This window comes from Pelodiscus sinensis, chromosome 19 (assembly GCF_049634645.1).
Source record: "Pelodiscus sinensis isolate JC-2024 chromosome 19, ASM4963464v1, whole genome shotgun sequence".
Lineage (NCBI taxonomy): Eukaryota > Metazoa > Chordata > Testudines > Trionychidae > Pelodiscus > Pelodiscus sinensis.
This window is the reverse complement of record NC_134729.1, coordinates 3,284,977-3,298,729: the sequence shown is the minus strand read 5'-3', so window position 1 is coordinate 3,298,729 and position 13,753 is coordinate 3,284,977. Positions and strand designations below refer to the sequence as shown.

Sequence of the window (13,753 nt, the reverse complement as noted above, 5' to 3'; positions counted from 1 at the left end):
GAGCTGTGGTGGCGTTATGGGAAGGGTCATATTGCTGGTCCAGCCGAGGCTGCATCTTAAGGAGACAAAAAGAAACGGGAAGATTCCGATGGGTCAGGAAGACGGGGCATGTGGGTGGGCCTAGGTGGTGGTGATGTGATACGTGTGTGCGCACGCGTGTACGTGCGTGCACACGCCTGTGTACCACCGCACACAGCTTTGTGGTGCCTTTTCATAGAGAGAGACAGTGATCCTGCCCCATAGCAGGAGGGAGACACTGTGGCTAGTGCATAGCAGACGGGTGGGGACCCAGGAGACCTAGATTCTATTCCCAGCTCTGCCACTGGCCTGCTGGGAGACCTTGGGCAAGTCACTGCCCCACCCCCTGCCTCAGTTTCCCCATCAGTAAAATGGAGGCGGTAGATCGAAAGCGGAGCTAGAGCGCTTTGAGATCTACCAGCGGGGAGAGCTAGCAGGAAGCCAGGTGTTGTTCCCTAGCACTACGCTATGAATAGACTTTAAATGATAAAGGGTTTCGAAGCACAAACCCAGGGGGAGACCCCATCTCGAGGGATTGTATGCCCCACCCAGACCGGTCCGTCTCCCCCCCGACACTCTGCTAGTGAGTGTGTAACTTGCCAGGCCAGTAAGTCTCCATGGCTTTGTACGGCCTCCAGGTGAACTTTTTAAAGTAGCCTCAAGTATAGGGCTGGGGCGTTAGGTGCCTAAATCCCTTTCACTTCAGGTTCAGCTGCGGAACGCCCGTTGGGCTCTTCATCCTCCCAGCATTGAAGCTGGTTCCCGGCTGCGCCGTCTGAAATAAAGGCCTGGCGACTGGGTTATTCATTAAGGCAAAGTGATGCAACCCTCTCCCGGTGGCAGGGAGAAAGGACGAAAGGGCTGGGCCGTGGCTCAAGATGGCTGGCAGCCCTGGAAAATTACTGTGCTAGCACTCGGAGGCTCTTTTTCTGCTGGAAGGCCTCTTGTGTGTGCGCTTGTCGCCCTCCCCTTTTTATGCAGCCGGACTGATGCATCGGAACCTTGTGTGCTCCCAGAAACTTTCTCCAACTTTCTCCCACGTTGCCTTTTGCCAGTGGGGGATCGTACCCCCTGAGAAGAAATGCCAGGAATCCGTAGCCCTCCACACTCCTGGGAGCGCCCCGCGGGGGAAGCGAACGCTTTGTGACTTTTGTTCTCGAGACCTTTTCCGTTTCCGTCCTGTAGGATCCGCAAAAGTTTGACAGATGCTGCCACCTCTGGGGTCTGGCCTTTCGGCCCAGTAACAGGCCAGGCCAGAAAGTCTGGGGAGGTCAGGCAGGGATCTTTGTGACCTACCCTAGACTCCTGTATAACCCAGCTAGGGTGTCACTGGGCTGTTTGGTTTTTTTTAAATATGTATCTGGAGATTTATGTTTCTCATAGAAATGGGTGAGACCTTGAGCGGTCATCAAGTCTCACGGCAGGACCAAGTACCATCCCTGACTGATTTGCCCCAAGTGGTTGCCTCAAGAATTGAACTCACAACCCTGGGTTTAGCAGGCCAATGATCAAACCACTGAGCAATCCCTCCCCGAGCTAGAACTTCTGGGCCTGTTTCTAGGCTCCTGAGTGCCTCTCCATGGCTGATGTGCTAATTCTGCAACAGCTCTGCCCCCCGCATGGAGGGAGATCAGGGATGTGGCTGGAGCGCCCTGGTGCATGGGTATGCTCAGCCGCGGGGGAAACCCTTTGTAACCTGTTAGAGCAGCCGTGGAGCTGCCCTCGCTTACCCTGGGGGGCGCCGAGTTGGCTGACAGCCCGTCCCCAAGGCTAGGAATGGGCTAGCTGAGATGTGAGGGTCTAGGTGGGGGTGCTCTGCCGGTCCCGGGCGTGACTGCAGCCCCAGGAGAGCGGCCGGAACCACTGGCCAGAGTCCTGAGACGTGGAGGGGGAGGAGGTCTAAACCGTGCTCAGCAGAGCGTCGCCGTTACAAACGCCGAGGCTGCTCATTTGCGCCGCGGCTGCTGGAAGAGGAGGGGGCCATGGCAGGTTCCCCTAGAGATGCCACAGGGCAGAGCCGCGAGGGGTACCCGGCAGCCCGACCCTCCCCATGCCGCACATCTGCCACAAGCCAGGCTCTGGCGAGGGGGGGGTGAAAAGCTTCGCTCCCCTGCCACAGCCTGGTGCCGCTGCTTCACCCCCTCCCTCCCCCTCCGTGCTCAGACCTGAGACTCGTCCCCCCTCTCCCCGGGGTTGGTAGCAGGAAGTGGTTGCGAGCCACCGCCCGGCGCGGTGCTTGCGGTGAGCTCAGGCGCAGAGGTGCCTGTCAGGACAAAGACACTAAGTGGCGTCAGGCTCGTGGCGCTCCCCTTCCAGGCCTTTTTTGCACCCGTCGGTGCGTTTGTGAGCACACGCACAGCCTCGCTCTTCCAGCCCCGTTCACTGAGTCGTCGCTTCCGGGATACAACTGTGGCTGCCGGCGGAGAATCCTCTGCAGAGACCTGCCGGAGACCCCTTCTCTGCGCGTAGCCAGACGCCCTTGCGTGTAGTCGCTTGACTGGTTAGACTTTGTGCAGCTGGCCGGGCGACTTCTTGGAGGAAGAAAGATCAGGAACCAGCTCTTCCTTGGCGGCTTCCTTCTTCTAGGAAAAGAGCTTGATTTTTCTCAGAATTACGACGAGTGAACTGCCCTTCGCTCTCGGGCAGGCAGCCGGGGTGGAGGGCTTGAACTGGCTGGGGGGAACAGGGGTGAGTTGTGTCATGTGTGGGCTGGGACACACAACACCAGGGTTCCCAGTCTGCCCTTGAGTTGCTGGGTCGCCTGGGGCAAAGCCATGAGATAAATGAGCATTCCAGCCTTCCTCTCGCGGCTTCTCGGCTGCTCGTCTGTCAGTATAAACAATTCCACAGCACGCGGGGCAGGGCGGTCTAGCGGGTAGAGCGGTGAAGTGACATTTACACCTGAGTCCCATTCCCAGCTCCGGCACTGAACTTGGGCAAGTTTCTTCCCCTCTCTGTGCCTCCATTTCCTGCCCCCGTTTCTCGGTGTTTTCGGTGTCCTAGAATCCAAGCACTGTCGGGCTGGAAGAGATCTTCAGAGGCCGGCTCATGCAGCCCCCTGTGAAGGCAGGGCCAGGTTACCTGGACCAGCCCTGACTTGGCTTTGTCCAGCCAAACGCCTCCAATGGCTCAAAGCCAGAGCCTCACTCCCCCGAGAGTTTGTAAGTTTTCCAAAGTTCTAACCTGGCTCTGTCTCGCTGCCGACGAAGCCCCTCGCGGCTCGTCCTGTCTTCGTTCCACATGGAGAACGCTCGGTCACCCTTAGCAGAGCTGAAGACAGATCCTGGGTCCTCCCCCAAGTCTTCGTTTGTCAAGACTTAAACGTGCCGTTTTTCCAGCCTCTCCTCGCAGGTTCGGCTTTCTCAGCCTTGGATCGTTTTTGTTGCTTTTCTCTGGACTCTCTCCAATTTGTCCACATCTTTCTTAAAGGGCAGCTCCCGCCAGGCCTCACCCGTGCATAGTAGAGCGAGGCGTCTTCCACCCTGTCTCACGTACAACACCCCGGAAGGCCATTGTCTTATTTCACAAGTGTGTCACATCTCTGGTTCAGCACACGGTCCGCTGTCAGCGCTGGTCCGTGTCAGCCGTACGACTGCCTGGCGAGTCAGTCCCCTGTTGGTGCCTGTGCTTTTGAGTGAGCATTTGTCCGTATTACGTGTCACCATGTCGATTTCAGACCCAGTCTCCAGTTCATCGGGGTCCTTTTGGGTTTCCGACTCTGTCCTCGCGGCCCCTCCCGGTGTGGTGCCACCCGCCAATTTTACACGCCTTGTTCAGCTCAGCAGTGAGGATCTTGACAGGTCATGGACACGTGCCCTACATACATCTCCTCGTTGTACAGCGCCCACTCTCGGTGGGGGAGGGCGGGGCCTGTCATGCTGTGGACTAGCATGTGACTTGCTGGTGGCACGAACCCCCAAGCTAGCTGTTCTAATATTCCCACGAGAGTGAGGAAAGAATGTGACCCCTGGTCGCAAACTGGGAATCTTTGGCACTTAATAGCTCATTACTCCTTCAAAAGACAGTGTAGATATGAGCTTAATCCCCCCCTCACACTTCCCCATCAGAGAAAACTCAGCTTCTATCTACCCTCCAATCTGTCGGCAAAATATACATCACACAGGGGTGTGATTATCCACCTCCCCCAGTGAACTAAATTTATAAGAACGCCCAGACTGGGTCTGACCAACGGTCCATCTAGCCCAGTGTCCTGTCTGCCGACAGTGGCCAACACCAGGTACCCCAGAGGCAGAGAACACAACTGGAATCCTCACATGATCCCTCCTGTCACCCATTTCCAGATAAACAGGCTAGGAACGCCATTCCTACCCATCATGGTGAATAGCCATCCATGGACCTAACCTCTATGAATCTATTGTGCTCTTTTTTGAACCCTGTTCAAGTCCTAGCCTTCAGCACATCCTCTGGCAAGGAGTTCCACAGGTTGACTATGACGCAGAACTTCCTTTGGTGTGTTTTACACCAGCTGCCTCTTCGTTGCATGGGGTGCATTCCGCCGGCGTAAGCTTCCGTGTGCACGGTGCTGTGCCGGTGGGGGAGCTTCTCTTGCCGAGGTGGGTTTTTTGGTGCCAGCCGGAGAGTTCTCTGCTGTCGGCACAGAGCGCCTTCCCGAGACGCGCTGGAGTGACCCCCTTGCGTCCGTGCAGCGCCGTATAATGGGCCTCCCCTTCTCCTGCCCTGCTGGGGCGCGGTGGGGAGTTCAGAAAAAAGGGCGATTGGCTGACTGCGGCTCGTGGCCAGGAGCTGGCTGGGCTTGGCCCTGTTCCGTTTATTTTACGAATTGGCTGCAGATAAGCAGGAGCCTTTTAAAGCCCAACGTCAATAAATAGAACGACCTGGGAAGCGGGGAAACGCCCTCTGCTCTGGAGCCTTTTGTAGGCGCTTCCTGCGGCTTAGCGTAGCGCTGTGTGATGTGGCCTCCCAGACACGGTGGCGGGGGCCTGCCCTCTTGGTGCCCCGTGGGCTGGGGTTAAAGCCACCCCTGAGGTGGGCGGGGTAAGTTCACGCCTGCAGGGCACCTGGGTTGGTCACCCACGAGACTGCATCTTCATCGCTGTTTTAAGTCAGCTACCGCAGGTGGAGAACAGACCCACCCCTCCTCCAGGGGAGACGCATCCTCAGCCGTGCTGCACTGTAAAGCCCAGCTCCACCGCAGCCGCCTGTCACCTTCAGACCCTCCCCGCTGGCCAGCTGGCATTTCACTAACTTGTGCGAGAGATGTTTGTGAGTGCACGGGGAGTGGAGCGTTAGGGGCAAAAATCAGGTTACACCCTGAGCTGACCTGCAGGGAAGACTTCCCTGAGTGGGCCCCAAGTGAGACCCGTGGTCGCTAGGGACGTTAAACTCTTCATGAGACACCGCCTCCGTGGGGCGCGCACACGTGTGTGCGTGCGCACCACTTCTCTGGGGCAAATCCTATGTGACTTTCCTGGCTGGTTTACCCCAGCGGAGGACCTGGCCCGGCTGCGGCGTCCCGTTTGCCCTTGTGAGTCGCCTTGCACGTAAGGCGGCTGTGGCTTTTGCCTCGTGTCCGCCTGCCCCTGCCGCAGCTGCCCTCGTGCACACCCAGGGATGTGCATAGGGATTCTGGCTGGCTTTGCAGCTGAGCTGTCTACAGTATTCCACCTCTCCTGTGTAGGGGAGGGGTCCGATTTTTTTCAAAAGTTCAATTGGTCGTAGGAGCCTAAATCCCTTTTTGGTGCATCTTCTCCCTGGCTCGGTTCGGGGTAGGGATGGTTACAGTTAACCGGTGGGGGGGGGAATGGGGGGGCTGCAATCCCCCCCCCCCGGCCCTGTTTAATCGATTAAACTTAACGTTTAACCAGTTAACTAAGCAGGATTTTATGTCCCTAATACGGGGGAAATGGGGCTTAGATCCTAGTGCAGGGGTGGGGAACCTAAAACCCAGGGGCCAGATGCGGTCCCCGGCTTGCCTGGATCCAGCCCCCGGGGCTCAGGGCTCCTCCCCCCTTCAATGGGGAGCTCCTGCTGCCCTCTGCCCGATTGATTTTTCTGTGGGTTCGCGGGGGTTGAAAAGTTCCCACCTCGGCCCTAGAGGCTAGAACACTGGACTGGTTCCGGGGCAGCTGGGTTCAAATCCTGGCTTTGCCGTCACAGACCCGCCCCATGCCTCAGTTTCCCCAGCGCGGAGGCCCAGCCTGCTGACCTCCTGTGTGAGGCAGTCGGGGAGGCGCTGATAAAGGTGCCTTGGCAGAGCGGTGCTGGTCACCAAAAGGAACGCGCTAATGAGAAGCCAGGCTAATAAAACCTCCCTAAGGGATTGCTGCAGACCCTCGCTCCCAGCCAGTCTCTGTGTAGGCTTGCCCTGTTAACGCTCGGGGAGGAGATGCGACCAGCTCTGGTGTAAAGCGGGCAGCGCCGTGGGGCGTGGCAGATCGGCTTCAGCCGAGGGAAGTGCCCCACCACCTAGTGGGTACAGCGCGGGGGTGGGGTGGGGAATGAGAAAGGGAGAGTCTGGACGCCTGGGTTCTCATCCCAGGGTCCTGCCTCCTGCTATCCCTGGTCCCAACTCTTTCCCTTGGGGTTGCATGGGGGAGGAGGGCTCTTTTATGGAAACCGCCCCCGCCCCCCGGCCATCACGGTTGTATGAACCCTGTGTGCCAGCCTTAGGCTGGGAGCGCCTGGAGACTTGGGCTGTCTCTTTCTGCTGTGTTTGTACAGCACCTGGCACATTGGGGGGCCTGATCCCAGCCTGGGGCCACCACTCCAATGCTAAATAAGAATCGGGGTTGTGGCTTTAACCTGGGATCTTCTCAGCACTAGCAGGAATCAGACAAGTGGGTTTTATCTTTATGGTCCTTTCCGTATCTGACGCTCCAGCCATGCAGCTTGTCAGTCGCCGGTTCTCACTCGGTGCCCTCTTATCTGTTCACTTGTAGCTTTTCCCCGTTTGTGTGTGATTTTGGGCTGGTGCCAAATCAATTACAGGCTGCGCTGGTGGGGGAAAGAATTGCTGCTTTTAAAGTGGTTTTTTTCGAGGTTAAAAATTCATGTCTAACGCAGCCCTTTGGGGTGTACCACAAGCTTGTCACATGTAATAAATTGGCTCGTTTATTAACGAGCGAATGTGGTTGAAAGGGAACCGGAGTGGCTTGTAAATTAATCCTGCCCCGTTTGCGATAAGTAGTTGATCTGTTCTTTCCACAGGGATGTAATGGGCAGGGGGGAGCAGGGTTGACGGATGGACTGTGTGCTTTCCTTGGCCTGTTTGGAAACATGGCTAATTAACCCTTAATTTGCAATTATGCTGAGCCTAGGGCTTTTCTGAGGGAACCTGGGGATTGCTGTTAGCTGGGAGCTTCTCACATTGGGGTTGAACTTCCCTACCAAGTCGCTGAGCGATTTGATTGCTGTTGCGGGGCCTGTGCGAGCAAGCCGAGAGGGAAGGGAGATATGCGAAGGCCTCCGCCTAGGAACTGTGCTAAACAGGTCGGCTGTGTCTAGACTGGCCAGTTTTTCCGGAAAATCAGCCGCTTTTCCGGAAAAACTTGCCAGCTGTCTACACTGGTCGCTTCAATTTCCGCAAAAGCACTGACTTCCGACTGTAAGAAATCCGTGCTTCTTGCGGAAATACTATGCTGCTCCCGTTTAGGCAAAAGTCCGTTTGCGCCAAACTTTGGCGCAAAAGGGCCAGTGTAGACAGCTCAGATTTGTTTTCCACAAAAAAGCCCCGATCGCGAAAATGGCGATTGGGGCCTTTTTGCGGAAAAGCGCGTCTAGATTGGGTAGAGGGCCAGAGTGGCTTGCAGAAGTCATGCTCCGATGCGGGGAAACGCCAGTGCTTGGTGTCTCACCCCAGAGAGATGTCACGTCCCCTTTCATCCATCTCCCTCCCACGTTACCCCTTCTTCCTCTGAACTTGGAACTTGACGGCTGTCCCTATCCTGTCCCCCCGCGTACCCTTTCTGCCTGGGCTAGACCGCAGCCTGCTTGGGACAGGGACCGCCTCTGTGGGGGCAAAGCACCAAGCTGCTGCTCTGCAAAATGGAGACTAGGGACGTAACAGGGGAGTCGATTAACAAATGAACCGATAAGCAAAAGCTTAGAGGTGAATGCGATAGGCGACATGCATTCCCCCCCCCCCCCCCCCCCCGCCATTGCCAGTAAATTTTTTAGCAGGTTTAGCGGCTCAGTCCTGGCTACCCCTGCTGCGGCTCTGCATTTTAAGCATATTATGAGCCAGGCAGGCAGCCTGGTTCAGTCCAGCTCGTGCTGGGTCAGGGAGCTCAGACCGACCCCCTGGACAGGGGCTGCTGCCACCCCACGCTGCTGCCTCTGTATCAGAGGGTGACAAGCAGTCAGGCCACAAGGGGAGCTGGTTTTTAAACTGGCTCCCCTCGTAAACCAGCTCTCACCTGGCACCCCACGCTGCTGCCTCTGATCCAGCAGCCCAGAGAGGCAGGGGGCTCCGCGGGAGTGGAGCCGGAGTGCACAGACTACAGAATAGTCGAGTAACCGATAAGAATGCATGTTGGATCCCAGGGGTCCCCTAGGGGCTGTCTCATACCGTGGAGCCTGCCAGCCGGCACTCTGGGGCGCCCACCACCCTGTCCTGCTGGGCCAGCAGCTCTGGTCTCCCCCAGCCAAGGTGCAGAATTGGGGTACCAGCTCCCCCACAGAGCTACATGCCCCTTGAACCAGCTCCGCCCTCGAGGGGCTCAGGGATCCGGCCTTTGACAACCCCCAAGAATACAACCCCCCAAAAGGGGGCCAGCCCCCCAAATCAGCCCGTCTCACTCTGCGTAAAAGTCGTACACAGAGCGCGAACATCTCAGGAGCTTTCTTCGTCTCGATGGCGGAGAGAAATGCTCGTCTGCGGCTCCCCCCAGGTACCAGGCACATACGCTGGGTTGGGTAATAAGCAAAAGTGGTTTTATTCAATATAAAAAGCAGGTTTAAGTGCTTGGGAGTGAAAACCGATCGAAGTGCGTTCCCGCGCCATAACAAAGAAAACCCGCCAGCTGCTCCTAACACTGAGAAACTGGTTACGTGCAAGTTCTTACCCTGACCGTCGTTCTCATCCTCTTTGGGGCCCGGTCCTTGCCCTGTTCAGGCTTAGATGTTGCCAGTAAGGACGTTAAGAGGCGGGTAACTGGCTAATTGTGCAGTCGATACAATTTGCACGTGCAGGCAGCCTGACTCCTATGTGGAAACTGCAGGGGAAGCTCCCAGCCCCGGTGTGAGCCGGGACTGAGCTGCGCTTGCTCAGTCCTGGCTTGCGCCCGGACCAGCTGTCCCTGTCCGCGGGGGGTCCCAGTGGGGAGCTGGGGCACCCTCCCCACCCCCTGCGGACAGGGGCTGCTGCCAGAGCAGCCTGTGTTCACCGCTAGCGGCCGCTTTGCTGCCGCCTCTCTTGCCTCTGCCCCCGCACTGCTGCCGTGGAGGGGGCAGGTGGCACTGTGGAGACGTTGCTGGGGGACGCCAACTTTTATGCCGTCTTGGGGCGCCAGCTTTTAAGCTGGCTTCCCGTAGCACTGGCTCCTGCTCCCCGCCCCCTCTGCTGCCTCTGTATCAGAGGCAGCAGCGGGGGAGGGAGGGGGGATGGGGGACTTGACTGCCCAACAAGCCTAGGCTTACCGTCTAGTCAAATATTTGGCTGCTTTCTTACATCCCTTGTTGCCAGCAGCATCTTGGGTGGTGAGTGTGGTGCAGCTCTGGCAAGGCAGGAATTGTTTGTGCTTTGTTTTCCACCCTTGAGTGGAAAAGTGCCCGATCCAAGATGGGTCCAGTGCCACAGGGCCTGGCCGCATGTCCTGGCGGGACCAACCACGCTCCAGACTTACAGGAAAACCAGAGCTATTCCTGGCTCGTTGGCATGAGCCCTGAGCCCTTACGTTTCCGGAGCACCACTAACGGCCTCGATCGCACGCCTGGACTCACAAACAGTGTCCCCTTTGCGGCGTCACGTGCAAGAAGGATCCGTGCGTGGAAAGAGAGCAGAGCCAGGCAGCAGATGGCTACTGTAGGAATGATCTGTCACATGACTCGTGGGCCTCTCCGAGTTATGCATATTCATTAGCCAATTTCCATAAAGCTTGTTGGGGGAGGGAGGTGGAGCGTGACCACAGCGGGACAGCTACTGAGGGACCCTCTCCGGAGACGCTGGGTGCTTGTGTGACGGCGGGTCGGGGTCCCCCCTGATCCTGCGCCCCCATAGCAGCGAGAACAGGCTCCGCCAGCTAGTTGAATGGAGGGTTTATTGCTCCTCCAGGACACAGCCCAGCACAGACGTGATGTGGTTACAGGAGTCAGGGCCAGAATGCCTCAGCCCCCTTGGGTTAGGGGGTCCTTTGCCCCCCCCAAACCCTCAGCTTCCGCTGTTTCCTTCATGGTTGCCAGCCAGCAACTGCCCCTTCCCCCAAAACCTGGTGTTCATCTCTCCCTCCTTCCCTTCCTCTCTCCCCCTGGGAAGAGCCTTCTTATCTGGTCTGGCTGGGTCTAGGTGTCTGGGCCAATCCACATGTGGGTGAGTCAGAGGGAATCACACATCACAGCACAGGGGGACCCCGGGGGACAGAGCAGACAGCCCCCCCCACTACATCCCAGCTTGGCTTAAACCATTTGACGGCCGTGCAGCCCGGGGGGGCTCCAGCCCCTGGCATCGCTGCCCCACCCCCGCAGCGACACAAGACGCCCATGGCTGGGTGCCGCCTCTCCCCCCGGGGTCCCCTTTCCTGCCCAGTTCCCCTGCGGGGGCGGCGGGACCTGCCGTGTCTGGAGCTCTGCGCATGGGCCCATCCCGCCCTGCGCCTGGCAGCTTCGGCGTCCCGGACTCTGGGCAGGAGCCGGCTGCCGGGCCGGTCGTGTCGTGGGACGGGGGTCTAGGAGGCAGGGCTGGCTGTCCGGGAGGGGCGCTGCGCTGTAGGAACGGGGGGTTGTTTTCTTACCGGGGTGAAATATCGGCTTAGACGCCCGTGCAGCGAGGGGCCCGGCGTCCGTAGGACGGTTCAGGCCCTGCACAGCGGGGGGGCAGGAGCGTGGGCGAAGGACAGCTTGAGGGGTTGGTGGGGGGCCTGGCGCTGGGAGCAGGGGTCGGACGCGCCCCTGCACTCGTCAGCGGCGGCAGGAAGCCGGACCCCCCCGGCCCAGCCCACTCCGCTCAGTCGGCTCCCAGCGTTGCTTGGGGAAAGGGGTGGGGTGTGGCCTGGAGTGCAGGGGGGCGTCTGCACCCCTAGCGGGGTCCGGGGGGCCCTGCATGGGATCCTGGAATCTAGCGGGTCTGTCCCCTCGCTCTGGAGCCCAGCTGGGGCCACCCATGTGGCTGCTTTCCCTGGGAGCGAGCCTTGGGCCCCTAGAGGCGGGGAGGGGTCCGGGAGGCTCTCAGGGGCTGGGCTCTCGGTGCCTGCGTGGGCTGGGCCTGGCCGCGGCCCCCGGTCCCTGCAGCAGCTCCTGGTGCTGGTCCCTCCCCACCCCCCGGGCTGACTCTTGTGTTCTGCTCTTTGCAGGTCCGCAGAGCAAGGTGTCCCGGTGCCAGCCCAACGAACACAGCTGCCTGGGGGCGGAGCTGTGCATCCCCATGAGCAAGCTGTGCAACGGCGCCCACGACTGCTTCGACGGCTCGGACGAGGGCCCGCACTGCCGGGGTAGGGAGTGGAGACCTTCGGGCAGGGCCGCGCCGGCTCTCGGCACCCCCGGGCCGGGCCCATGACGGGCGCACGGCTCAGATCGGACATCCCCAGAGCCGCTGCCGCGCGTCGGGCTGCCGCTTGCGGCCGGGACAGCTGCTCCGGCGTGGTTCTATCGCCCGCCCGGGGTGGGCACCGGGCTCACCGGCAGCTGTCCCTGGTCGTGCTCCTGTGCAAATGCCTCGCACGGTCCTGGGCAGGAGACGCACACCGCTGGGATAGCAGTGGGGTGTTGGGCTGGGATGGCGGGGCACCAGCAGGGCTGGAATTGTGCGGGGGGTGGGGGGTAGAGCTGGAATAGCAGGGGGGCGCTGGGCTGGGATGGAAGGGCACCAGCAGGGCTGTGCTGGGGGTGGGGGAGCCCAGGGCTGGCCCAGCAGGGTGGGGTCCTATCGGGTGGCTCTGTCAATCTCGTCGGGCCGGCGGGATCCACGGCAGTCAGCTACTCTGCACCTCTTGAGCCCTCTTCTAGCCCCATAGCCCCTCACCCTCTTTAGAGTATTTATCCTCACCCAGCCATGGGAGGCCTGTTATCCCTGCCTGAACGGTGGGGAAACTGAGGCCAGTGAGGCGATGGCCTTGCTTGAGGTCCCAGGGCTGGTCGAAGGCACAGCTGGGGCTAGGAATCGGGTTTCCTAGGCCTGAACCAGGAGCCCTCGGGGCCTCTACTTCTGATCTCTGCTCCAATAATTCCTCTTCCCCTGGGCCTGAGATGACAAGCTAAGGGGCTGATGCTTTTGTCTAGGGGATTTAGATGCACGATTCCCACACGCTCCTAAACCCCGGGGTGATTTTTGGGATGATCTCTAGCTGCCTAACATTCTCCTCCAACCGGCTGTGCCCAAGCAACCCTCCCCTCCCCACCCCATGAGGGGCAAAGTCCGCGGAGGAAGGGAAGAGAGACAGGCTGGGAAAGAAGCCGAGGCCCCAGCCCAGGAGTCCAGCAGGTAGCAAAGATGGGCCACCTGCAAATCCCGAAAATCATCTGCCATCAGCAAGCAGGCTGCCAGCCTGTGGGCGAGTCGGCTGCCCCCACGGCTTAGTAAACGTGCGCCCACAGAGCACGGGAGGTGTAGAACGGGCTCCCGAGCAGACCGTGCCATTTTGGCCAGGGGAAAGGGCGCCTCTCCCGCTGCATGCGAGCCAGCCAGGGGGCCGTCGGCCGGGCTGCGACCCCCGCCATGCGGCCACAAAATGCAAGCGCCAGGCATGTGCCGTGCCAAGGACAGCAAATGGCTTTCCTTTGCCGGCCCTGCGCTGTGGTTGGTAGATCAGAAACGGTCGCAGCAATGTGGCTCCTCCGGCCGCCGATAGGGCCCATAACGTGGTGCCACAAACCTCCGCCGGCCGGTGCTATGCAGGGACATGGGGCTGTGAGCGATTCCCGGGGGAAGCATCGTTTGTCTGGTGGATCTGTGCCCAGACGAGGGGCTGGCAGCGTGACACCGGTAAAAGTTCTCACTGGACACCAGACTGACTTCCATTTCACTCCCTGCAAAAAAAAGTCACCCCGGCGCCCCGGACTCTCCTTCCCAGTCATGGGTTTAAATCCACCTGCTTAGTTGGGGCTGTAGCTGGGTGCTTGGGCCAGGGCGGCCTCCTCACCACGCGTCAGGTGGGACCTTCCCTGAGGGTTAAGTTCCCCCGATGTGGGGGTGAGAGTCACCCCCTCCCCTCCTGGCCCCGACCTCTGAGCCTTCTGTAACAAAGCGGAGGAGATCCGGACGCTTCGCTCCCCTGCTCTGAGCCGGTGCCCCCGCCAAGTGGCCTGGTGTCAGAGGTTGTCAAATTTCCTGTCTGGCTTTGATGTGGCTTTCGGGGGTTCGGGGGGGGGGAGGATTGTAGGAGCTGTGGGGGAGGGGAGGAATTGTGCGCTCTCTCCCCCCTGCTCTTCTTCAGCCCTGAATTGACTTGCAAGTTAACTGTCTTGCCTGTGACTCGAACCCTCCCCCCCCCGGCGTCCTACCCCCGCTGTGGAGCTCAGCCCGGCGCCCGGTGTTGGGGCTTGGGGTTGCGCTGCTGAGACGGGCGCTAGTCGGTGGGTCCTTAGGGAGCTGGGGTCAGGGATG

General features: G+C 59.6%; 1 protein-coding gene across 1 annotated transcript in view; it reads left to right on the top strand.

Annotated features, from left to right (window-relative positions):
• LRP1 (LDL receptor related protein 1) overlaps positions 1 to 13,753 on the top strand; it is a 170,964-nt gene that overhangs the window by 44,390 nt on the left and 112,821 nt on the right. The window contains 1 exon segment of the mRNA XM_075901813.1: positions 11,505 to 11,642. Coding sequence (XP_075757928.1) covers positions 11,505 to 11,642 — 138 coding nt within the window.